Genomic DNA, 26,507 nt, shown 5'->3' with positions numbered 1-26,507 from the left:
CATGCTCTCTCTCCCCTCTCTACCATTTAAACTTTTTATGTCTCAAAGTTTTGATTTAGTAGCCACGATAGGTAGAGCCTGTGTATTTGCTCATCTGAAGGCTCCACCCAGTTTGAGCTGAGACTGGTTAGCACAGAGAACCCTGCAAGACCTCAAGGCTGCTGCCCTTCCAGCCTGAGGGCAGGGCTGAGTGTGGAGAGACACTTCTCACACAAGGAAGTACCTTCTGGGGATGGGCACGCATGAGAGGCTGCATCCAGCCACAGAGCAGAGTGGGGAAGCAGCTGCAGTTAGAGAGGGGTGAGCCCCAGGTATATCTGTGCTTGTTCCTGCAGAACTCGATCATGAGGTGCTCTAGGTGGTCGGTCAAAAAATGCTTCCTGACCTCAGTCGGTGTTGCCTTCTTGTGGCTGCTGGTCATGCTGAGACTCTCTAGAGAAGGTGAAGATAACCTGGAGGAACAATGTTTCAATGACCAAGTAGGAGCCCTTCTTCCTAGCTGGGGACTCAAGGACAGAGTTGGGACTGGTGTACATAGCTTCTCAAAAGGCCCTGAAAGCAGGCAATCCCCAGAGGAGTTGGGGTTAGCCAACTATTGTCCCTAAGAAAGCTGCAGTGCCTTCTAGATGGTAGGGAGAAAAGGTGACCTGAGCCCTGGAAGTTCTGGCCATGGCCACATGTCCTGGTCCTGTTGGTGTTACCATCTCCTCTCTGGAAAAGGGGCAAAACTGTGCTTTTCGAGATAGCATGAGCAGGTTTTCCTTTATTACTGCAGGACTGTCCTAAAAGGAAGAACCAAAATCCACTAGAAAACTGGGAGAGCCTCACCTTCCAATACCTGAGACCAACACAACAGAGAAAGAAGAGTGAGTGCCCAGGAGGGTTACATTTCTCAGGGAACTGAAAAACAGCAAGGGAAGGGCCTGAGTAGGAACATTCAGACCTGGCAGAGACTTCTCTCCTGCCAAGATATTGTTAGAGGGAGAAAAGCAGTGACAGAGATCAAGTTTGTGGTTCAGAGTGGCAGATTCCCTGGGTTCAAATACATCCAGTATGGGAAGAGTACAACTGCTCTAGAATGCATCTCAGGGGGCTGGGACCTTTCTCACTGTCACTAGCATGTGAAGAGCTGCCAGGGATTTTCCTCATGTCTGTTCTCATAAGAAAATAAACTGGTTGGGGCCGGTGAGGTGGCGCTAGAGGTAAGGTGTCTGCCTTGCAGCGCTAGCCAAGGAAGGATTGCGGTGTCCCATATGGTCCCCCCAAGCCAGGGGCAATTTCTGAGTGCTTAGCCAGGAGTAACCTGAGCATCAAACGGGTGTGGCCTGAAACAAAACAAAAAAAAAACAAAAAAAAAAGAAAGAAAATGAACTGGAGACCAGTGCGATAGCACAGTGTTAGGGTGTTTGCCTAGCACACAGCACCCTGGTTCGATCCCCAAACTCTCATATAGTCCTCTAAGCCTACCAGGAATGATTTCTTTCTTTCTTTCTTTCTTTCTTTTTTTTTTTTTTTTTGTGGTTTTTGGGTCACACCCGGCATGGCTCAGGGGATACTCCTGGCTCCATGCTCAGAAATTGCTCCTGGCAGGCATGGGGGACCATATGGGATGCCGGGATTCAAACTGATGACCTTCTGCATGAAAGGCAAACACCTTACCTCCATGCTTCTCCGGCCCCAGGAATGATCTTTTTTTTTTTTTTTTTTGGTTTTTGGACCACACCCGGTGGTGTTCAGGGGTTACTCCTGGCTATCTGTTCAGAAATAGCTCCTGGCAGGCACGGGGGACCATATGGGACTTGGGGATTCAAACCAACCACCTTAGGTCCTGGATTGGCTGCTTGCAAGGCAAACGCTGCTGTACTATCTCTCCGGCCCCTTCAGGAATGATTTCTGAGCGCAGAGCCAGAGTAACCCCGAGTGCCGCAGGATGTGCCCCCCCTCAAATAAGAACCAAACTGGATATTTGCCGAAGAATTTTCTTTTCGATGGGAAGTATGAGGTGGGGTTCCCCAGAGTCACACAGCTAAGGTGACTAGTGAATACAGCTCTTTATCTACAGCACATAAGAAATTAACAGCAATCTCTGCTTAGAAAAGAGGGCTTCCAGTAGCTCTTTGCAGCTCTCTCAAATCCACAGAGAGATTCTCTCTCTCTCTCTCTCTCTCTCTCTTTTGGAGCCACACACTGTGTGTTCAGGGGGCTCTGTGTTTAGGGATCATTTCTAGCAAGCTTTAATGGCCACAGGGGTTGCCAAGATTCTTTCTCTTCTGGAACCACAGCTCCTGATAATGCATGCCCTTTGTTTATATACATGGCCCCATCCCTGTTGTATGATTGGTTATACTCACTTAAAAAGGTGTGTAAACCAGTTAATTATGATAGGTTACTCAAAACAACTGGTCTGATCACTAGATAAAGACCAACTAAATAGATGGCCTCTTACAGGCATCATGATGGCATGTATAGATGTGCCTTCTTCCTTCACATCCAATGAAATAGAAGAAGTGCTCATTGGGCATTCCCACTGGTATTCAGTTGGCAGGATATGCCTGAAGGTTCAGCTGCTTGGACCCTGCAAGGCAGAGTTACTAGAGCCTGGTTGTACTGGGTAACCAAGACAAGTTCCGTGACCATCAGGGATGCCCCGAGCTTGTGGTGCTGGCATTAGAAAATTGGGTCATCAAGGGCCAGAGCAATAGCACAGGGTAGGGTGTTTGCCTTGCACATGGCAGACCTGGGATGACCCAGGTTTGATTCCCAGCATTTCACATAATCCCCCAAGTCTGCCAGGAGTAACCCCTGAGTACCAGTGGGTGACCCCAAAACAAATCAAATGGAAAAAAAAAGCATAAAGTGCCAACTTTGTGTGGTTTGCTTCTTCTTTATTTTTTGGTATGGTATGCTTTTACCCAGCCCCATAACAATTTTCAGAGTTACATTTGTAGCCTCCTTTTAGGATCACTTAAAGCCACATGCTAAAACAAAACAAAACAAAACAAAAAAACTGCTTCAAAGAATACTCAGAAGATTCATGTAGCATCACTGAGCCCTGAAAACCAGTGTCTCAAAAGTCACCAGGTGGCAGAGTTAAAATGGAGATTCTATTAACTATATTTGAGGATACAGATCCGACCTTTGTAGTAAGCTAGGAAGAGGCTGTCTAATGGATCACATAGGAGTAGTAAAAATATAAACATCCCATCTAGAGACTAAAGAGAAGTGCACAGGGCTTGGGTTCAGGAACTCAGTGCCAAACTTGGCAACCACATGTTCCCCAGCACTGCCAGGTGTGGCCCTGCTGGCTCCCAGTACCACAGGAATTAGAATACCACATCAGTGGATGCCAGTAATGATATGTCCAGTCTGAATCACTTGAAGTGACCCCCAAGGGCCTGAGCACTGCTTGGAGGCCCCACCAAGAAAACCCCATCTCTATCCAAAGAAAGACGAGATGGGAGATGGGAGAAAGAGAAATTAAGGGGAAAGGCCCAGGGGCCAGAGTGGTGGCGCAAGTGGTAGGTCATCTGCCTTGCCTGCACTATACTAGGTTCTATCCCCCGCTGTCCCTTATGGTCCCCCAAGCCAGGAGCGATTTCTGAGTGCATAGCCAGGAGTAACCCCTGAGCGTCACCGTGTGTGGCCCAAAAAGCAAAAAAATGGGTGGGGGAGGGAAGGGCCCATCCCTAACACTAGGATGCTCTCTCCTCAGTGGGCCTGACACTTGTTTTTCTGTCCTCCACTAGCATGGTTGACGGTGGGGATCTCATCGGCGCCACCTTCAGATGGAAACAGCCTCTTGTATACACTTATCTCCCTCTTCCAGGCTGTTTCTAAGACTGAGCAGAAAGACCTGAGAGTGCTGGTCCACCTGACTTACTCCGAACGCTCCAGGCTCAGAGATGCCATCATCCAAATTTCAGGTTTCTTCGGCCCCCAGATCTTGGCAGGGCAGCTGCTATTGCTCCACACTCCTGCCACCAGCTCCAGTGGGGCACACAAGGCCGAGATGGACCAGGACACCTATGCCAGGCAGAACATGGATTATGCTTTCCTGGTGAGCGTGGCCACGGGGCTCTCTGACTACTTCCTGCTTCTTGATGACCGTGCCACCTGTGCCCCAAGTTTTGTTACCCACCTTCACTGGAAGGTGAGGTCCCTGCAGTCTCAGCCCTGGGTGTTTCTGGAGTTCTCGAATCTGGGCTTCCTTGGCAAGCTCTTCCGCAGCCACGACCTCCCACGCCTTGCCCACTTCCTTCTCCTCTTCAACAAAGACAAACCTCTGGACCAGTTGCTCTGGCATTTCCAGACCCTCCAGGCCCAACGACCCCCTGTGATCTGCACTCCTTTCCTCTTCTACCGCCAAGGGTCTCACCCTGACAGTGCTCTGTTGCAAAGGGGACCCCTGGAGCTCAAAAAGCCCCCTGTGCGCATTGTCACTGACATGAAGGCGCTGTATGCTCATTTTCCCCCGGACGTCTACACTTCAGGGATGTTCTTTTGGACCTACAATGTGAGTGCCAGGAACCACCTGACCATCATTCTGAACCAACCTGCCAATCTGACCCGAGTCCAGGTATTGACAGGCACTGTGCTGGAGGGAAAACACATTTTGGAGAAGGGCCAGGTGGAGCTGGGCTGGAGCCCCCAGGGGACGCCCCCTCGGTGCACCCGATTCACCCTGCTGGGCCATCTTAAGGCAGGGCAGATGGATGGCCAGAGACTGCTGAGCAGACAGGGTCTAGACGTGAGCTGTGTCAGGCTGGTGGTGAAGGCGCCTCAGCTGGGCGAGCTCCTGATCAGGCACATTAACCTCCAGGAGGAGCCTGCCAAAGATGAGAGAGCCTCAGAGCCTGAGAAGGGTCAGTAAAAGCATTCATAATTAAAGTCTGGAAGCCACTTTGTGCCTACCTCTCTCAGTGACATGGGGCTCTAGAAAGGAATGGGAGGGGAGTTTGTGGAGAGAGGAGACAGTATCTATACAGCCCACCAGTTAGGCTTTGTGTTTCTGTGCCAACAAGTGGCCCTTAGACTCTCTTCTGGACAGACTGTCTTCTGGACAACAGGCCTGATCTCTCCAGGGACCCTTAGATTCATGGGTGCTGACATAAGTACAAACACAGGGCATCTGTGTGCCCACAGATATGTTCACAAATAGATGCAGGGTAAGGCAGAGCATGATAACAGGAGGGGGAATGTAGAACTCTCAAACTTGAACTCGAACCAAAGCAACCAAGGCTCTTAAACATTTTGATGTATTCATTTGTCAAGAGAGCTAGTACACGGGGAGGACTCTTATCTTGCACCTGGCCAGCTAGGGTTTGATCCAGCATCCTATATTGTCCTCCTAGCCCCACCAGGGGTATTAACTGAGCACAGAACCTGGAGTAACTCCTGAGCACAGTTGAGTGCCTTCACCCACCCAGAAAAGGGGGAGGGTGGAGCTGGAGTGATAGCATAGCTGTAGGGGTTTGCCTTGCACACTGCCAATTTGGAACGGACCTGGGTTCAATCCCTGGCAATCTATATGGTCCCCCGAACCTGACAGGATTAATCCCTAAATGCCACCGGATGTGGCTCAAAAATAAAGTGTGTGTGTGTGTGTGGATATCAACTATGTGATGCTTTTTCTCTCTTTTTTTTGGTTTTTGGGCCACACCCGGCATTGCTCAGGGGTTACTCCTGGCTGTCTGCTCAGAAATAGCTCCTGGCAGGCACGGGGGACCATATGGGACACTGGGATTCGAACCAACCACCTTAGGTCCTGGATCGGCTGCTTGCAAGGCAAACACTGCTGTGCCATCTCTCAGGGCCCTCTTTTTTTTTTTTTTTTCAGATTTTTTTTTTTGTGGGGGCCTCACCTGGTGACGCTCAGGGGTTACTCCTGGCTCTGTGCTCAGAAATCATTCCTGGCAGGCGTGGGGGATCATATGGGAAGCCGGTGATCAAACCCGGGTCTGCCCCAGGTCAGCCACTTGCAAGGCAAACACCCTACTGCTTTACTATCACTTCGACCCTAAATAAAAAAAAAATTATTTTTGAGTTTTGGGCCAAACCGGTGATGCCCAGGGGTTACTCCTGGCTATGCGCTCAGAAATCGCTTCGGGCTTGGAGGACCGTATGGGACACTGGAGGATCGAACTGCAGTCCGTCCTAGGCTAGTGCTGGTAAGGCAGATGCCTTACTGCTTGAGCCACCGCTCCAGCCCCTAAATAAAAAGGAAAGGGAGAGGGGCTGGAAAGATAGCATAGAGGTAAGGTGTTTGCCTTGCATGCAGAAGGACAGTGGTTTGATTCCCGGCATCCCATATGGTTCCCTGAGCCCGCCAGGAGTGATTTCTGAGTGTAGAGCAAGGAGTAACCACTGAGCGCTGGTGGGTGTGACCCAAACAAACAAACAAACAAAAAGAACAAAAAAACCCACTTCATCTACACATTCACATCTTTTTCTTAATTATCTAAGTAAGTGGAATGCAATTAGACATAAGGACTTTAGGAAAGCTGTCCAGAGAGTGTATTTAGTGACAAAGATAGTTCAGAAGTTAAAGCACTTGCCTAGGGGCTAGAGTGGTGGGCAAGTGGTTGGGAGTTTGCCTTATATGCGCTGACCTAGGACAACTGCGGTTTGATCCTCCAGGATCCCATATGATCCCCAAGCCAGGAGCAATTTCTGAGTGCATACCCAGGAATAACTCCTGAGCATCACAAGGTGTGGGCCCAAAACAAAAACAAAATATAAACAAAACACTTGCCTTGCATGTGACTAACCCTGGTTTGATCTCCAGCACTGCATATTTCTCTAAGAATGACTGAGCAGAGTATGACACCAAACTAATCACTCATCAAGAAAGATTTAGAACTTAAATGGTCAGAAATACTTAAAAATTTTATATTACTTTATTTAAACTCCGTGGTTTATAAAGTACTCATAATAGAGTAGTTTGGGTTACTCTTTGTGGTGTACCACAACTCTTGACTCTGTGCTCAGAAATTGCTCCTGGGAGGCTTGGGAGTCCATATGGGATGCCGGGAATTGAACCAGGGTCGGTCCTGGGTTGGCCGCATGCAAGGCAAATGCCCTTGTGCTGTGCTATAGCGCCAGCCCCTAGTTTTAGCATTCCTTATTCTGACACCAATCCCACCAATTATCCACCAGTTTAACATTCCTTTCACCCTTTTTCCCAGTTCCCCATCCACTAATCACCTTAAGCACACACCCCCTGTTTTAACACCCAGAGCACACATCCAGTTTTTCCTTACTTGTCTTCCCTAAACACAGCACACACATCCTGTTTAATCTTTTTTTTTGTTTGTTTTTTGGGTCACACCCGGCGGTGCTCAGGGGTTACTCCTGGCTGTCTGCTCAGAAATAGCTCCTGGCAGGCACGGGGACCATATGGGACACCGGGATTCCAACCAACCACCTTTGGTCCTGGATCGGCTGCTTGCAAGGCAAACACCGCTGTGCTATCTCTCCGGGCCCATCCTGTTTAATCTTAACCTTCTCCCATCCTACCTGATTAGCTGACAGAGAGAGACCACACCTTACTCTCCCCTAATATATTCATTTCCCACCTACAATAAACTGTGGCTGGTGGATCTTCTTTGTGAGTACTTGACTCACCTGGGATCCAATCTCACCAGCATGTAAGCATGTCTTCTAAAGCCTTCTATTTCTTGGGTCTGACCTTACCGGTCTCATTTACACACCCCCAAGCCTGCTTGCTCCCTTGCAGGCATGAAATAATTTACTTTATGTAATGTAATTATTTAAAAAAAACTTTAATAGGGCTGGAGAGATAGCATGGAGGTAGGGCGTATGCCTTGCATGCCGAAGGATGAAGGATGGTGATTTGAATCCCAGCATCCCATATAGTCCCCCGAGCCTGCCAGGAGTGATTTCTGAGCAGACACAGGAGTACCCTTGAGTGCTGCCGGTGTGACCCAAAAACCAAAACCAAAACCAAACAAAACAAAACCAAAAAACCTTTAGTAAATAAAAAAAATTGTTATATCTCACAATGAGGCTATTAAGTCAATGTGTAAGATTTACTAAGCAATTCGTTGCTAGTTGAACATTCAGTGTTATTGGTTGTTGTTTTTATTTATTTAAAATGTAATATTTAGGGCCCGGAGAGATAGCACAGCGGTGTTTGCCTTGCAAGCAGCCGATCCAGTACCAAAGGTGGTTGGTTCGAATCCCGGTGTCCCATATGGTCTCCTGTGCCTGCCAGGAGCTATTTCTGAGCAGACAGCTAGGAGTAACCCCTGAGCACCGCCGGGTGTGACCCAAAAACCAAAAAAAAAAAAAAAATTATTTTTTGTTTTTTGGGTCACACCCGGTGGCACTCAGGGGTTCCTTCTGGCTCTGTGCTCAGAAATTGCTCCTGGCAGGCTCAGAGGACCATATGGGATGCAGGGATTTGAACCACCATACTTCTGCATGCAAGGCAAACACCCTCCCTCCATGCTATCTCTCCAACCCCCCTAAAATTTAATATTTTAAATTATTTTAATAATTGGTTGTTATTATTTCTTGTTGACCTTAGGTGACTTCTATGCTACCTTCATACCTTCATATGTAATTTGGTGTGTTCTTACTGGGGTGTCAGTATTGAAAAACTTGGAGGTGTCACACTGCCAAATATGCAGCCACATGCTTGGGAATTCCAAGACCTATGAGCTGACATGGTGGTGGCTGTGAAACGTGTTTGTAGCTGCCGAGAACTCAGGAGAAAGGAGCAGAGGGAGCTACCTGCCCTCACTCTGAAAAGAGCCAGAGTTGAGGCTTGAGAGATAGCATAGTGGTAAGGTGTTTGCCTTGCAAGCGGCTGACCCAGGACCAATGGTGGTTTGGAATCCCAGCATCCCATATGGTCCTGTGCCTGCCAGGAGCAATTTCTGAGCAGAGAGCCAGGAGTAACCCCTGAGTGCCGCCAGGTGTGGCCCCAAAAACAAAACAAAACAAAACAAGAAAAAAGAAAAGACCAGAGTTCTTTTTGCCCCAAAACTGGCATTCCTGTTTTGTTGTTGTTAAGTCTCTCTGCAGGAATCAAAGTACAGTGAAGTTGAGTCATTTGTATGGAGGAGATTGTGGGGTGTGAATTCAGCTGTGAATGCAGCTGCTGAGGCTTTATCAGGGCAGGGTCTTGGCTCATCATGTCCCCCCACCCCCAAGTGCTCCCAGAGTTTCCAGCTGTGAGACTGATGTACCCATTAATTTTAGCATCTTGGCCTGCATCTCTTTCAAGAATAAAATGAGTCTATGGAGAAGGCTGACATGCTTACATGCTGGTGGCTCCAGAAACATTGTCTTTACAAAATTCCAGAATATTCCAAAGAGGAAAGAGACGTGGATTGACCTATTTTGAAATAGGTGGACATCCTATGCCAACTGGTGTTGTATTAATTATTAATTATAAAGTCCTAGCGGTGCATGGAGTGGATATGGATGGTGAGACTTTTCTCGGCCCAGCCCGGCACCTGCAACCTCTTTGGCCTGGTGGGTCTATAGGTATCAGGGTAATGGTGGCGAAATGACCCACAACAGTCAGATAAATTTCAAGAGCTTTATTAAGACCCTAACCACCTTGTACCTACCCCAAGCCTACCAGGTGTAACCCTAAACACCGCCAAGTATGACCCAAACCCACCCCACAAAAATATATTATTTAAAAAGTAAGGGTGATTGAGACTAGATAGAAAGAGATCGTAATGCAATCTAGAAAGTAGGGAGACTTTCCAGACAGTCAACTATCCAATCAGCTACTAATATTCATCAATAAGAGAAGATGGGGTGTGGGCATGTGGATGTTACATCGGAGTGGGGAGGGAAAGATGGAGAAATGCATGAAAACAAAGTTCCTCATCCATGTTTTTATTGTTTTGGGGCCTCACTCTGCACTCAGAAATTACTCCTGGCAGGCTCAGGGAACCATATGGGATGCCAGGGATCGAACCCAGGTTGGCTGTGTGCAAGGCAAATGCCCTACTCACTGTGCTATCACTCTGACCCCTCATCCATGATATTGATGATCCTGGGGAAAGCTGAATAACTTCACAGTATTGAGGATGGTCTAACTTCATTGAAGTATTAACTTCAATGAGGTTTGGCCTTGGAAACTGTTACTGAAGTTCTTTTAGCAATTGTCTCCCAATTAGCTCCTGAAAACAATAATCTAGGTCTATTTTGACATCACTTACATGAATCCAGGCAGTTTCCTTCTTTTAATGTGGTGTGGTAAATCAACACAGACGATCCTGAGCTATAAAGAACAGGGTGTAGATACTGACATTCTAAGCAGCTGACCGAGTTTCCCCAGATCCTGAGTACCCACTAAGTATGGTCCAAATTCCCATTAAAATCTTTTTGGGAGGATGGGGTAATATCTGGTGAGATATTATACCTTGAGAGATATATTAAAATGGGCTTTACTTACATGCTTAGGATCAATCCCTGGCACCTCATATAGCCCCCCCCAACTGCTGGGAGTGATTGACCACTACAAAGTGTGACTCCTCCCCCAAAAAAGGGAGGGGCTGGAGTGATAGTATAGTGGAGAGGGTGCTTTCTTTGATGAACTGCAGTCGCGATCTTTCCTTGGCTAGCACTTGCAAGGCAGACACCTTACCTCTAGTGCCACCTCGCTGGCCCCAAGATTTCAGTTTTTAAAAAAATAAAAGATTTCAGTTCTTTTGGCGCAGAGCAATAGTACAGTGAGTAGGGTGCTTGCTTTACACAAAACCAATATGGATTTGATTCGAGGCATCCTATGCGATTCCCTGTGCCAACCGGGAATAAACCCTGAGCACAACCAGGTATGCCTCCTGTCCAAAGAAAGTTACCAGGGGCCGGAGAGATAGTATGGAGGTAGAGTGTTTGCCTTGCATGCAGAAGGACGGTGGTTCAAATCCTGGCATCCTATATGGTCCCCTGAGCCTGTCAGGAGCGATTTCTGAGAATAGAGCCAGGAGTAACCCCTGAGCGCTGCCGGGTATGACCCAAAAACCAAAAAAGAAAAAAAAGTTATCAGTTCTCTGCTCTCTTTCACTTTATATAATATATATATATATAGTGTTTGTTTGTTTCTGGGCCACACCTGGTGACATTCAGGAGTTACTCCTGGCTATGATCTCAGAAGCCGCTCCTGACTTGGGGGACCATATGGGACGCCAGGGGATCGAATCACGGTTCGTCCCAGACTAGCGCAGGTAAGGCAGGCATCTTACCTCTAGCGCCACCACGACGGCCCCACTTTATATATTTTTCAAAGACATAGAAGATTCTTTTTTGGGCCACACCCGGTGCTGCTCAGGGCTACTCCAAACTCTCTATTCAGAACTTGCTCAGGCACAGGGGACCATATGGGATGCCAAGATTCGAACCACCATTGGTCCTGGGTCGGCCACTTGTTGGGCAAAACGCCACACCGCTGTGCTATCTCTCCGGCCCCAGAAAATCCTAACTTCTTCCAATTAAATGCTTTTTATTTCTTTCAGATCAAAGTGAAAAACAAAACAAAACACAATAACTTGGTATTTTTTTAATTTTCTTTTTTCCATTTATTCAACTTGGTATTTTTGACTAAGGAGACAATGGCAATTCTTTGAAAAAAATACAAATGACTAGTAAGTATAAAATTTTTCATTAGAAATAAATGCAAATTAAAACAATATTATTTTTCTATTTAAGTGGTAAAATAATATTTTACTAATAAATACCCAGTGTCAGTAGGGGTGCAGATAAATGTTCTTTTCACAGCAGGGATTTGGGACAGCTGTGTTTGGGTATCAACAGCCTGGAAAATGTGTGTACCCACAATTGCACTTCTAATGTACTCCATAAAATAAGAAATATGTATACAATTTAAATATAAGGCTGTACATTATATTACATTGTAAGAAACTGGAGACAATCTGAACTTTTAAAATAAATTATATAGCACAGCACTATAACAGGATACTAAATACAATGGTGTACATATATGCCTATCTACTGACATGGAAAATCAATATCTTGGGAAATTAGAGAAGCCAAGTTACAAAGATAAAATATTTGATATAGTACTGTCTTACATGTATGAGGGAGGCCCTGAATTTAAACCCCAGCATCACCAAAAGTCAAATAAAGCAAAATACAATCCCATTTAAAAAAAAAATCCCACTTACATCTATATGAAAAGAACACTGAGAAGTATATCATATTTTCACTGACAATCTCTAGATGGTACTCAGTTATCTTAAAAATTTTATACCCATTTTTTGGGGGCGGAGTGATAGCACAGCAGGGAGGGTATATGCTTTGCACATGGCCGTCCCGTGTTTGATCCTTGGCATCCCATATGGTCCTCCAAGCCTGCCAGGAGTAACTTCTGAGGGCAGAGCAGGAATAACCTGAGTGCCACTGGGTGCGCCAAAACAAACAAAAAAATTTACACCCATTTAAGTTAACTGCAACAAATATGCACTATTTCTGTGACTGAAAAAAGAAAGAAGTCAAAGTCTGACTTGACAAAAAAAAATGTTTGGCCAGGTTTGGGCTTGTGGTCCTATGCCCCAGGATTATTCTCACAGGTGTTTTTCTGCATTGCTGAAATTGGACATGTGACTTCCTGGAAAAGAGTTCTCAGTTCCTACTAGAGCTCTTACAGAACCTTTACTGGGAAGGAGAGCATTTCTTGATGGAGAAGAGATGTTCACCTGCACTTTATCTGAGAAGCCCTTAAAGTAAATTGTGGGGAGGACACAATGACAATGAAAACAACAACAAAAAAAGAAAACAAAGTAATGAACTGTAGGTGGCAAGATGTCTATTCAGTCCTGATTCCAACTCTAGGCTTCCTCTGAATTAGTGGAAAGAATTGGGACACTAGAGGGGACAGGCCACCAACCAAGGAATGGCAGGACACTTAAAAATCAAGTAGAAGAATTCAACAGAAAAGCTCTGAGCAGATTGTTAGGCCAACACACATGAACAGTGAACAGAAATGCAGAGTTCTGTGTGGAAATGTCACATTGTGAGTTGCAACAGCGATTTCAATGGAGCCCCACTCACAGGAGGTTCAGTCAGTGACATGGTCCATTAACTAAATCTAATTAGTTACACATTTGCTAAACTAGATGTCCAGGGAAGACACCTAAACTCATCTAGAATAGGGCAAAGGCCTATCCCTTACATGCGACAGTTCACTCTGAATCTGGATGATACAGAGAAAACAGCCAGTGCCAAGCTTTCCTTGAAGTTACTGTCACATGAGGTTGAAAAATCTTAATTCTCCAAGAAGAGACTACGGCCATGAGGCATAGACATAAAAAAATGATATCCAGTGCCAAAGACTTGGAGGCCAAACTCATCAACTTCATAATGAAAAATGACCATCAGTCTAGAGTCAAGGCTTAAGCACTGAGGCATGTCAACGTGTCCCCACTCCCTCGCCCCCAAAAGAATGTTACTGTAGTTCAAGCTAGATAAATAGCATACTTAGCATTCTTTTTTTTTGGTTTTTGTTTTTTTGATTTTGCACCACACCTGGCAGTGCTCAGGGGTTACTTCTGGCTATGTGCTCAGAAATCACTCCTGGCTTGGGGACTATATGGGACTCAGGGGGATCAAACCAAGGTCTGTCCTAGGTCAGCCACAAGCAAGGCAAACACCCTACTGCTGCACCACTGCTCTGGCCCCACAGATAGCATTCTTTTTTTTTTTTTGGGCCACACCCAGTAATGCTCAGGGGTTACTCCTGGCTATGTGCTCAGAAGTTGCTCCTGGCTTGGGGGACCATATGGGACACCATGGGATCGAACTGCGGTCCGTCCTAGGCTAGAGCAGGCAAGGCAGGCACCTTACCTCTAGCGCCACCGCCCGGCCCCACAGATAGCATTCTTAACTGCTTGTATGCTTTCTTCCTAAAGAAAAACATTCAACTGTTAACACACACGCACCACCTGCACCATGGTACCATGGCTCATTGGTTGAATAATGCTCTTCTAGGCAGGACATGAGGTTCGGGACAGATGGCCCAGGAGAAATGACTTGTGCTACCTGATGTCCTAAAACTGGAAGGAGGCAAGGAAATGTGATATAAAGTGAACAAAGCAAGGGACATGCACTAGAGGCTTTAAGAAGGCAGGACTAGCCCTCAGCAAGTTCCACTGGACATGCTGCCAGAGAGAAGGGGGCAGCGGAACAGTCAGACCCGATGAAATGCCAGTTCTGGTGGGGAGTCGCTTTTTATAGCTGGGAGTGGCACAGAGTCCCCACCCCTCTGTCACTCATGGGAAACCCGTTCCAAGGCCACATAGAAACTGTTCTTGTCATCTAGGCAATGCCAGCCGATGGGTCCGATTTCACAGTCCGCACAGACCAGAAACTTGATGTTGCCCACATCCTTGGTGAAGCCCACATTCTCGAAGACGAACATATCATCCACAAGCCAGTGTTCTTGGAGGAGGTCGCCCTGGGGGTTGCTGTCATTGGCCAGAGCCGGCTTCTTTCTCATGGAGGGAAGGAAAAGCTGTCGCCAAAAGAACACAAAGAAAGGCCCAGCTGAACCAGATCATCTGACTTAAGACTTTACACTGCCTCAGGGTTTCCTGAGGTGAAACAAAGTGAGGTGCCCCATCATTAAGTCACAAACTAAGGAGCTCCTTGCCACTGAATTTCCCTCATCTTAAAGCCAGGGCAGAAGAACAGCTGCTGGGGTCAGAGAGATAGTATGGAGATAGGGTGTTTGCCTTGCATGCAGAAGGACAGTGGTTCGAATCCCGGCATCCTATATGGTCCCCGAGCCTGCCAGGAGCGATTTCTTTATTTTTTTTGTTTTGTTTTGGTCATACCCAGCAGTGCTCAGGGGTTCCTCCAGGCTCCATGCTCAGAAAACGCTCCTGGCAGGCTCAGGGGAACATATGGGATGCCGGGATTCAAACCAATGATCTTCTGCATGAAAGGCAAACGCCTTACCTCCATGCTATCTCTCTGGCCCCCCAGGAGCGATTTCTGAGTGTAGAGCTAGGGGTAACCCCTTGAGCGCTGCCGGGTGTGACCAAAAAAAAAAAAAAAAAACACACCAAAAACCTCAAAATAAAAGAACAGTTGCTTGTCGTAACCCAACCACAGTCCATTTTGGCCCTGGCTCAGGCTGGCCTTCTAGCTTTCTGCAGTAGGATGAGCCAGCTCCACTCACAGAGCCTGCCAAGGCTGGCACTGCCTCAATATTAACTCAAGTGGACATGATATAGCTTCCTATATTGCCTACCATACTTTTTTTTTTTTTTTTTTTTTTTTTTTTGGTTTTTGGGCCACACCCGGCAATGCTCAGGGGTTACTCCTGGCTGTCTGCTCAGAAATAGCTCCTGGCAGGCACGGGGGACCATATGGGACACCGGATTCGAACCAACCACCTTTGGTCCTGGATCGGCTGCTTGCAAGGCAAATGCCGCTGTGCTATCTCTCCGGGCCCTCCCTACCATACTTCTATTGTTTAATACAGCCTTACCAGGCTAGGGCGTTAACTCAAGTGCCTTGCATGTGTGAGGGCCTGAGTCTAATCACTGGCATCAATGGGTATGGGCCTGGAGGCTCCTGCTTTCTTGGGGGTCACCACAGACACTATGGAGGTGACCTTCCTATTTTAGAGTGCTGAAGAGAGAGCACAATAGTCAAGGGACCTGCCTTTCACATTACACAGAGCTGACCTGGGCTCCCACCACTACATATGGTCCCCCAGCATTGCCAGGGGTGACCCCTGAGAGGTCATAATTAGGCCTGAAGATGTGACCTCAAAATAAAGTTTTACTCAAGTCTAATTGACACATAAACCATATGTATTTAAAATGTACAATTTCAGAGTTGGAGAGAAAATACAGTGGGTAAGGTGTCTGCCTTGCATGCAGCTGACCCTTGAGTCACCAGGAGTGATCTCAGGGTGCAAAGCCCTGAGCATTGCTGAGTGTGGTGCCCCCAAACCAGTAAGTAAATAAATAAAGTACAATTTCAGAGATTTAGGGCCAAGTATATAATAGCAAGAAACTGATACTGTGACTAAGAGAATAATATTAATTTCCTCCAAAGTTTCTTCAAGCTACTTCCACTTGTTTTTTTCACCATTTATTCTCTGAAGTGACCTTATTAATTTACCAAGGCTCCCCAATACTGGACTACGAGCTTCTTGAGAGAAGGGAGTGTACCCCTCTTATTTATTGTTGTATTTCCAGTGTCTAGAATAGTAACAGAGCAGGAAAAGAACATCTGCCTTCAACTCACTCCATCCGTATTATGACTATGCTGATTTATGTTAAGAACATTTACAAAGGAAAAATGAGGGGCCAAAAGCACCCTCCAGGATAAGCCCTGGAGATATCTTACAGTGCTGGAGTGGGCCCTTCTCCAAAAATAAACCAAGAATTGGGCTCTATAATGTGGTCCATCAACAACCCACCCCCTGGATCTCTGTAAGCCCTGACTCAGATGCTTTCACAGCTATCAGCTGAAAGCATGGCACATCTCCCACTGTCCCTTGAAGATCCTTTCTGGCAGCTGCCCTGGACTACTGCAGAGTGCAGAGTCAGCAGAACTGGTCCTCTCTGCCCTACATCTTTGGCTACTACTGATACACAATTTCCCAGTCCCTGATAGACTTCTAGTATATTCCAGCTAATAGGACAGGTTTGCTTCAGTGCACTGGTTATCCCAAAAAGGTAAAATTTAATTAAGACATTTTTGGTACAAGAACTATCGGTACTCAAGCACATGTGGTGAGAAAGGGACTCTCATTCACTGCTGGCGGGAATGTTGGTCTAGTGTTTTTGGAAAACAAAATAAAATTGAAATTGAGCTCCCATATGACCCAGTAATATTGCTTGAGAATAAATACTAGGGAACCAAAAACACAATGCAGAAAAGCCCTCGGCACTCGTATTTTCACTGGAGCACTATTCACAATTGTCAAAATCTGGAAACAACCCAAGTGTTCAAGAACAGATAAGTGGATAAAGAAACTGTGGTACATCTACACAATATTGGGAATAATGAAGACATGCTTACACATAAATGGATATAAAGAGATTATGTTGAGTGAAATAAGTCAGAGGGAGAGGGACAGAGAATGATCTTTGGGATATTAAAAGCAAAGATAGGGCCAGAGAGAGCACAGTGTTAGGGCATTTTGCCTTGCATGCGGCAGACCCAGGACAGACCAGGGTTCCCATAAGGAATTTATTTATTTATTTTACCTTTACTTTATTTATTTTTTGGTTTTTGGACCACACCTGGCGGTGTTCAGGAGTTACTCCTGGCTCTGTGCCCAGAAATTGCTCATGGTAGGCTTGGGGGACCATTTGGGGTGCAGGGGATCGAACCAGGGTGGCTTGCATGCAAAGCAAATGTCTTACCTCCATGCTATCTCTGGCTCCCACATTCTTATTTAAAGGCTGCTCTACAGTTTCCCTCATATGTGCCCAATCTTCCACTGCCCATTTCTGCTATGCCCCTGCCTTACCCACAGCTGACTGACATTTGGCTGAGTGTCCTTCCTATCTCATCTGTAGCCTCTATTTAAGGGTTTCCATTCCCCTGGGACGAGGCATCTCAGGGGTCCCTCATCTCCTATAGCCCTATCACCATAGCTTCATCTGGTTCCATTTCTTACCACTTTAATATATCCCATAATCTGACTAGGCTGACATTTTTCACTTTTTCAAATGAACCAAACTAAACAAAACGAACCTTTTATTTTATTTTTTTGGTTTTTGAGTCACACCCATCAGCGCTCAGGGTTTCCTCCAGGTTCTACACTCAGAAATCGCTCCTGGCAGGCTCAGGGGAACGCCGGGATTAGAACCATTGTTCTTCTGCATGCAAGGCAAATGCCCTACCTCCATGCTATCTCTCATTGCCCCTGGCTCGGTGGGGGGGGCATATGGGACGCTGGGGGATAGAACCTAGAACCCTGGTCCTTCCTTGGCTAGCACTTGCAAGGCAGACACCTTACCTCTAGTGCCACCTCACTGGCCCCACCCTCAAACCTTCTATTTCTTTTTTCTCTTTTTGGTTTTTGGGTCACACCCAGCAGCGCTCAGGGATTACTCCTGGCTCTAGGCTCAGAAATCACCCCTGGCTGGCTCAGGGGACCATATGGGGTGTCCGAATTCGAACCACTGTCTTTCTGCATGGAAGGCAAATGCCTTACCTCCATGCTATCTCGCTGGCCCCAAACCTTCTATTTCTAAGACAAAATAGCAGTTACCAAGAGAGAAGAGGAAAGGAGAATGAGTAACCTGGTGCAAAGGATCGCTGAATGGTGTTGGATAGAAACCAGACTTGAAGGCAAACACAATACTATCTACAGGTAATTCTTTATAAGGCTGTAAAGTGGAAAGCTTAGAGGCTTCCCCAAGTGGTCCCCAAGTCATGCCAGGGGTGATCCTGAGGCACACAACCAGGAGTAAGCCTTAAGCACTGCCAGGTGTGACCCCCTCAAGCAAATAAACCATCATAACTACAAATATCATGTATCTGTTCAGCACCCTCTGTGATTTACTAATCATAATTACCAATTATGATTTTCTTTCTTTCTTTTGGTGTTTGGGCCACACCTGGCAGCGCTCAGGGGTTACTCCTGGCTCTATGCTCAGAAATCGCTCCTGGCAGGCTCAGGGGACCATATGGGATGCCAGGATTTGAACCACCGACCTTTTGCATGAATGGCAATCGCTTTACCTCCATGCTATCTCTCTGACCCCACCAATTATGATTTTCTAATAAATCGCAAATATAATTATATTTTAGGTATAATCTAATAATGATTTTCTCTGTCACAAACTTCAGGTAAGATTTTGAAAGGTATGGCAGTCAAGGGTTTCAACATGGTGTATGTGAGGTCACTTAGATGACTGAAAATAGCAAAGGGCCAACTTAACCTACTGATCCTTCTCACTTATGTCAGTGCATTTTTTTCATTTTAGTTCAGCACACAAATTCGAACACTTACTGTTTCAATCTAGGTGTAGGAGGGAAGTGGACCTCACTGTCTAGTGCAATGAACAACTAAAACAATTACTTCATAAAGTCAAGTAGGGTTATGCTTGTGAGAGAGCCTTGTAGTCTTTAGTTTTGGGCCTGGGTTTGGGACCTGGGAACTACTGCCCTATTGTCTGCAGAATTGTGCGTATGTTTGGGGTGGGGATGAGGAAAGACTTTTTGGAAGACTCAGCGGCATCCATGGCTTCTATCCTCTAGATCAGATCCTTGCAGCAGCTTAAATGTGCACACCCAAAACTCTTACACTGAGATCCAATTCCTAATGTGGTAGGTCGCACAGGCTGAGGACATTTAGAAATAAGTTCGTGTGTGTGTATGTGTGTGTGTGTGTGTGTGACACCCCGCGGTTCTCAGGGGTTACTTCTGGCTCTGCATTCAGAAATCGCTCCTGGCAGGCACGGGTGACCATATAGGATGCCAGGATTTGAACCACCGGCTGCGTGCAAGGCAAACACCCTACCGATGTGCTATCTCTCCAGCCCCAGAAACAAGTTTTGATGGGTGTGGGGGAGCAGTGTTTGGGCCTCAGCCAGGGCTGCTTGGGGGTACTCCCAGCGCAGGGTCACTGCAGGAGATGTTGATAGGCCCAGCCGTACTTGGAGTGTGCAAAAACAAACAAACAAACAAAAAAAAAACAAAAAACCCCAAAAAGCTGTCGAGCCATTTCTGCCCCCTTACACTTAAAATCTGGCAGGACACGCACGTGGTGAGAAAGAGTCTACTTTGCTGAAGCAATAGCACAAGGAGTAGGCGCTTGCCTTGCCTGAGATAGATCAGGGTTCAATATGGTCCCCCAAACACCGCCAGGAGCGACTCCTGAGCACTGCCGGGTGTGGGCCCAAACAAAACAAAACAATTCTGTAAATTGACCAAAATAAACTCTTCTAGGTTTCTCCCACGTGGTGACAGCAGTCGGTGGAGTATTCGATTTCCGAGCACGCAGAGAGGCTTTGCCTTTTCAGGCGAGGTTCTGGGATCAGCAAGAGGGTGTTGGGGAAGAAATAAGGTCAAAAGAGGGAAATCAAAACTTGCACAGAAGGGACCGGAGAGATTGCATGGAGGGAGGGCGTTTGCCTTGCATGCAGAAGGACGGTGGTTCGAATCCCGGCATCCCATAGGGTCCCCTGAGCCTGCCAGGAGCGATTTCTGAGCGTAGAGCCAGGAGGAACCCCTAACTGAGCGCAAAAACTAATAATAATAATAATAATAATAACAATAATAATAAACAACTTGCACAGACACAGAACTTCCGACCCGGGGCAGCGATCGGGGCGCACCGGAGCTAGGAGCCAGCAGGCCCCAGTGCGAGGCAGCGCTCAGGGCGCGGTTCCCGGGCTGTCCCCGCCGCCGGCCGCCTTCCTACCTGCCGGCGGGCGAAGAGCGCGGTGCCGGGCTGCAGCACCCGGGAGCCACAGCGCTGGCACAGCACCGCCTTCCGGTTTCGGCCCTCGGCTGACACTAAGTCACTCAGCGGATCCGCCGGCTCCATCGCCGCTGCCACCGCGGCCGCCACGGCCCCGACCGCGCAGGCGCGGGATCAGCCAGACCTGTCCAAAACGCGCAGGCGCGTCGCTAGGAGGCGGGGCGGGACCGAGACGGCTTCGCTCTCTGCGCAGGCGCGACTTTCGGTGGCGCCGGGCTGCAGCCTCCGAACATTACTGCGCATGCGCTCTTACTCATCGCTTCACCGGGCTAGCTGGCTGGCTGGCTGGCTGTGGGCTGGGCTTTGTGACAGTGTCACTTCCTCGGACGTGTCAGTCCTCCCCCTTAACTTACCCGCCTTTCTAGGCGTCCCTTACTGCGGGGTTACACCTGGTTGTTAAAGAGGACCACACTGTGGAACACTACACAGCTGTTAAAAGAAGTGAAGTCATGAAATTTGCCTGGATTTGCTGATTGAAATAAATCAGAGGGAGAGAACTATACACAGAGTAGTCTCACTCATATGTGTGATTTAAGAAAAATAAAAAATACAATAGTAATACTACTCAGAGATAATAGAGATGAGGGCCGGAAGAACCACACAGGGTGGTAGCACAGTTAGAGAAATAACTACACTAACAGCTACCCTGACAACCAGAAAGAAAAATACAATGCTTGTCCTGAAGACAGGCAGGCAGGGGTTTGGGTAGGAAGGAAATGGGGATGCTGGTGGCAGGAAAGTTGCACTGGTAAAAGGTGTGTGCATTTTATGGCTGGAACCCAATTACAAACATGTTTGTAACCACTGTGCTTAAAAATTTTTTTAAATTGAAAAAAAAAATAAAGATGACCAAACTATTCCGTCTTCTGAGATGTGAGTCTTTGCCTTCCTGAGAGGCATGAAGAGGAATCTGAGGAGCAAGTTTTTTTTTGTTTGTTTGTTTGTTTGTTTTTTGGTTTTTGGGTCACACCCGGCGGTGCTCAAGGGTTACTCCTGGCTGCCTGCTCAGAAATAGCTCCTGGCAGGCACGGGGGACCATATGGGACACCGGGATTCCAACCAACCACCTTAGGTTCTGGATCGGCTGCTTGCAAGGCAAACACCGCTGTGCTATCTCTCCGGACCCTGAGGAGCAAGTTTTAATCGTATGACTTTTTCGAGGCATGAGCAAAGATGCGGGGAACTTGGCTGATATCTGCTAGACATACTTTATTCATAGTCTTTATTATGTGGCAGTATTAAAAGAAACACTTTAGAGACTGACTAAATAACCACTATTTCCTTATGAGTTGTGAGGAACTCCGTGTGAAGAAGATAATAAAGAAAAGAGTTAGGACCCATGTATATGTTATCCCTCTAGTTCTAGTGCAACAGATCTTGGGCTCCTGAAGAGAGCAGTTGATTAAAATCAAAACTACTCATTACCCCAGTCATTAGCTCAGCATTATCTAATTATATACTAAGCCCTGGAAGTTTTATTTATAAAATGTTCATCCATGACATTTTATACTCAAATATAATCTAGGAAGACACCCAAGTCCAACTGTCTTTTTTGGAGGGGTACACCTGTTGATACTCGGGTGACTACTGGCTCCCAACTCTGGAATTACTCCTGAATCATGAATCAATCGCTCAGGGGACCATATGGGATGCTGGGAACCAAACCCAGATTGTCCATGTGCAAGGGAAATGCCTTACCTACTGCACTATCGCTCAGGCCCCCAAATCCAATGAGCTATGATAAAATGTGAAAAAGGTAAATGGAAATAGGATTACATTTAGGGAATTATATGGTTGAGCTAAGTGCTAAAAGGATTTTCTTAGGAAAGTCATTATTCCAGAGAGAATAAACATTAAAAGGTTGACTGGAGCGATTGCACAGCGGTAGGGCGCAGCAGATCCTGGATAGACCCAGGTTCGACCCCGGCATCCCATATTGTCCCCTGAGCCTGCCAGGAGCTATTTCTGAGCATTGAGCCAGGAGTAACCCGAGTGCTGCCAGGTGTGACCCAAAAACCAAAGGGGAAATTTTTTTGTGGTAGCTTTCTTCATGGCACATTTGTTAAGTTTTCAAATGGACTGTACTCTCACACACATATTGCATAGGAGCTGACAAGGCTGGAGGACAGAGCATGCTCTCTCCTTTTCCATGTCCAGTTTGGCTCCCACATAGTCCAGGCTATCTCAAAAGTTTAAGTCCTTACGAACAGGCTGCCCTAAGCCTGTCTGGCCTGAGGAGGATCTATGCTGAGGGGTGCTTCTCCACCAACCCCGTGATGGATTAAAAAAACAATAAACCAGACATCAAAAGGTGAGAACATGTGAAAAACAGGATGGTATATTATACCTGGAGGAAAAGACAGAAGTTACTTTCTTCAGAAAGATGAAATAGGCCCAAGATAACCACGAGTCTGTTGTTACACTATAACTTACTGAGTATAGGAGGAATCTATAGAATATGAAACCAGAGGGACTGGAGCGATAGCATAGCGGTAGGGCTTTTTGCCTTGCAGGCAGGCCAAGCCTGGAAGGACACAGTTGGATTCCCAGCATCCCATATGGTCCCCAGAGCTTGCCAGGGGTGATTTCTGGGTGTAGAGCCAGGTGTGGCCCAGAAAACAAGATATAAAATTAAAAAAAAAATGAAGCCAGAAATGATACCTCCTGAAAATATGCTGTATGTTAGGTTCTGTAATGATTCAACTGTACTTTACAAAGATACCTGATCACAGAATGGAGGGACTAGACAGGAGAAAAAGGCCTAAATTAAATGGTAACAGAAAAAACATATATGAGTGGATTTGGAACAAGGAGGACTGAGTATAGTTTTACATGTTTCTGTAAGACTGCTATAGAATATTTGGGGGTATTTCTTGGGATTCCCAAGAATTTAGGAGTCATAAAAGAGAAATTATTTACTCCTACTCTCCTCTACCCTTGCCCATTTAACCTGCTCAATTTTCCCAGAAACAGTAAATTATATGCTTTATATACCATATTTTTCGGCATATTAACTCATGAAAAACTTCCTAAAAGTTGGGGGTTATCTTTTTTTTTTTGGTCACACCTGGTAGCACTCAGGGTTTACTCCTGACTCTCTATGCTCAGAAATCACTCCTGGCAGGCTCAGGGGACCATAGGAATGCCAGGATTCGAACCACCGACTTTCTGCATGCAGGGCAAACGCCTTACCTCCATGCTATCTCTCCGGCCCCAAGGTGGTCGTCTTATAAGCCATGCTGAAACTTACTCCAGCTTCAGGGACTAGTGATCCGGACCCCTCTTACTGCTGCATCCCATTCAGATGCCAGGCGTCATCACTCAGTCCTGTTTGTCCTGATTCATTTTTCAGAGCACACAGAGGAGCTGAGTATGGAGAGTTGCATCCCATCCAGCGCCGGGTGTCATCGCTGGTATGTGGCTTTCTGGTGCTCAGTCCTCTGTTCAGCTTTTATGGGACAGCGGGCTCTGTCTCCCTCTAGTTGTCCTATTAATCACTGCACCCCAGCCATCTGCTCTTCAAGGAGGCCCCTCTCCCTGCTCTCAATGTAGATCACAATGAAAAAAATCACAGGACCAGAGATAGCACAGTGGTAGTGTATTTGCCTTGCACACAGCAGCTCAGAACAGATGGTGGTTCAAATACCAGCATCTCATATGGTCTCCTGTGAGCAATTTCTGACAGAAGTGATTTCTGAGAGCCAGGAGTAACCCCTGAGCACTGCTGGGTGTGACCTCCCCCCAAAAAAAGTAAACAAAAAAATCACACTCACCACAAATGACAAGTGATGTAAAATGATTGTTGGTAATCCAAAGTCTAGCTTTATTAAACCTATACTGTCGTGTGTGGCGTTCTGGGCGGCAGCGACAGCCGGCGGGCGCTGGCGGGGGCTCGTAGCGGGCCGGCGGGGGTCGTCAGGGTTCCGGGCTCGGGGCGGGGAACCCCCCTTGGGCACCTGACAGGGGTGGCCCCTGCGCAAAGGGTGCCGTCGCCCCCGGTGGTTTTTGTCGTACCCTCCCGACCCCACTGAGAAAGGGGCCCGGAGAGATAGCACAGCGGTGTTTGCCTTGCAAGCAGCCGATCCAGGACCTAAGGTGGTTGGTTCGAATCCCGGTGTCCCAAATGGTCCCCTGTGCCTGCCAGGAGCTATTTCTGAGCAGACAGCCAGGAGTAACCCCTGAGCACCGCCAGGTGTGACCCAAAAACCAAAAAAACAAACAAAAAAAACAAACCTATACTGTCAACCTTGAAGGGTTCTATTCTTTTTCTCTTAGGTTTTTTAATTTCCATTTGGTGTGCGTTAAAAGAGAGGTAGTCTTATATGGCAAATACAGCCCAAACCCTATATTTTAACAGGAAAAGTAGGGAGTCGTCTTATACGCTGGAAAATACAGTAACTGGTTTAATCAGCAGCTACTGCCAAAGACTGGCAGGCTTCTTCAGTGAAAATTGCTTTTTCTTGAATTTCACCCTTTACCTGGAGTTTACCAAATTTTTTCTTGTATTTAAAAAGGGTAGAAACATTTATTGCACCCCATATACACCTCAACCCAGGCCCTATGCCTGGTCTGTATTGTGAATTGGGGGACAAAATAAAAAGGCTAATATGTGTTTATATACACAATTTTATATGTACTCTTCTTAAAATTTTAGTATAATATTTCAGTTTATATATATATATATATATATATACAAAAAAAAGAAACATTTATTGGAAAATAAAGAAAGGAGAATGAGCTCATCAGAATTTTTGTTTGTTTGATGCTCAGGGGATACTTATGGCTCTGCACTCAGGAATCACTTTTTTTTTTTTTTTTTTTTTTTTTAGGAATCACTTTTGACAGGTTCAGCAGACAATATAGGTGCGGAGGATAGAACTTAGGTTGGCTGTGTGCAAGGCAAATACCCTACCTGCTGCATTATCTCTGGCCCTATCAGGATTTTCAAAGTTTTAAAAAACTTATTTTGTTTTTGGTTTTTGGTTTTTGGCTTGGGGGACCATAGGGGATGCCAGGATTCGAACCAGGGTTGGTACTGTGTTGGCTGCGTTGCAAGGCAAATGCCTTACTGCTCTGCTATCGTTCTTGCCCAGGACTTTGAAAGTTTCAGAGAACTGTCTACTATATAAATCACATACCAGAAATCAAAACAGAAAACAAGCTGAGGTGACCAAAACTCTAAAATACAAAGTAGGTACTGAGGTTTTAAGATCATCTCTTCTTTATTTCCTTTGGCATTCAAGTAAAGTGTGTGATGGGCCAATGAATATGGCAAATTCAAGAGATGCATTAACTGATGAGAATCTCTAATGGTAAAGTAACTATCTTTCAAACTGTGTTTAACAAAGAAACAAAGAGATAGTTCACAAACATACAAGATTAAAGAAACAATTTCCAAACTAATTTTGAAAATGTCTGCTGATTAGCCATAAATTCTTGTAGAGGCATTTGAGACAGTTGGTTTTTAATTTTTTCTTAAAAAAATACAAAGGAAATAACTCTTTATAGATCAACACAAGTCAGGAAAAAAGGAATTTCAGAGTAAAAAAAAACAAAAAGAAAAAACAAAACAACAACACCGTACATCCTTTAGATTATCATGTTCCCATACTCCCAACACTCATAAAGCAATAATTTCACTCTGTATCACAGAGGAGCCTTGACTGAAGGCTAAGAAATGGTGATAAGAGGTAATGGAATTAGTAGAATTTTGGTTGTCCTTGATTATTCTGTCTCGGGATCAAAAATCCACACCAAAGAGGTAAAATAACTTTATAGTGGGAAAAAGACTAAATGTACCAAACACAGCAGTTAAAAAAAAAACAAAAAACAAACAAACAAAAAAAAACACACTCCTTAACAGAAGTGTGCCCTTAAGAGAATGGGGCCATTTTTCAGGAAGCTGAAATCCTAGGCTATTGGCGCCCTACCCATTCCCAAACAACTAGTATGGAAGTATAGGAGTGTAGTAGTAGTGAGTGTAGTAGTATTCTCCCATTGTGGGCAAACCTGATCTCGAAGAGACAAGCTCTGGTAGGATTAAGATGAC

The 26,507-nt window shown here is 46.1% G+C and overlaps 2 protein-coding genes, 1 non-coding gene and 1 pseudogene across 3 annotated transcripts; 3 read left to right on the top strand and 1 right to left on the bottom strand.

Moving 5' to 3' along the window:
- Positions 1 to 344: 344 nt before the first annotated feature.
- LOC126004353 (alpha-1,3-mannosyl-glycoprotein 4-beta-N-acetylglucosaminyltransferase-like protein MGAT4E) lies at positions 345 to 4,870 on the top strand. The gene is made up of 3 exons (XM_049770796.1): positions 345 to 479; positions 776 to 866; positions 3,747 to 4,870. Exons 1-3 carry the CDS (start codon positions 345 to 347, stop codon positions 4,868 to 4,870), a joined length of 1,350 nt encoding a protein of 449 aa, XP_049626753.1.
- Positions 4,871 to 13,876: 9,006 nt separating this feature from the next.
- On the bottom strand, positions 13,877 to 20,572 carry RABIF (RAB interacting factor). The gene is made up of 2 exons (XM_049770695.1): positions 20,399 to 20,572; positions 13,877 to 14,512 (listed from the first exon to the last, which is right to left on the bottom strand). The coding sequence occupies exons 1-2, from the start codon at positions 20,522 to 20,524 to the stop codon at positions 14,267 to 14,269; spliced, it is 372 nt and encodes a 123-aa protein (XP_049626652.1). The 5' UTR covers positions 20,525 to 20,572; the 3' UTR covers positions 13,877 to 14,266.
- Positions 20,573 to 22,489: 1,917 nt separating this feature from the next.
- Positions 22,490 to 22,631, top strand: LOC126005318 (small nucleolar RNA SNORA12). The gene has a single exon (XR_007494455.1). It is a non-coding gene; the product is annotated as a small nucleolar RNA SNORA12 (small nucleolar RNA).
- A 2,299-nt stretch (positions 22,632 to 24,930) lies between these two features.
- LOC126005278 (uncharacterized) lies at positions 24,931 to 25,052 on the top strand (annotated as a pseudogene).
- Positions 25,053 to 26,507: the final 1,455 nt, after the last annotated feature.

Source organism: Suncus etruscus, chromosome 3 (assembly GCF_024139225.1).
Source record: "Suncus etruscus isolate mSunEtr1 chromosome 3, mSunEtr1.pri.cur, whole genome shotgun sequence".
NCBI classification, from domain to species: domain Eukaryota; kingdom Metazoa; phylum Chordata; class Mammalia; order Eulipotyphla; family Soricidae; genus Suncus; species Suncus etruscus.
This window is presented reverse-complemented; position numbering and strand designations above follow the sequence as displayed.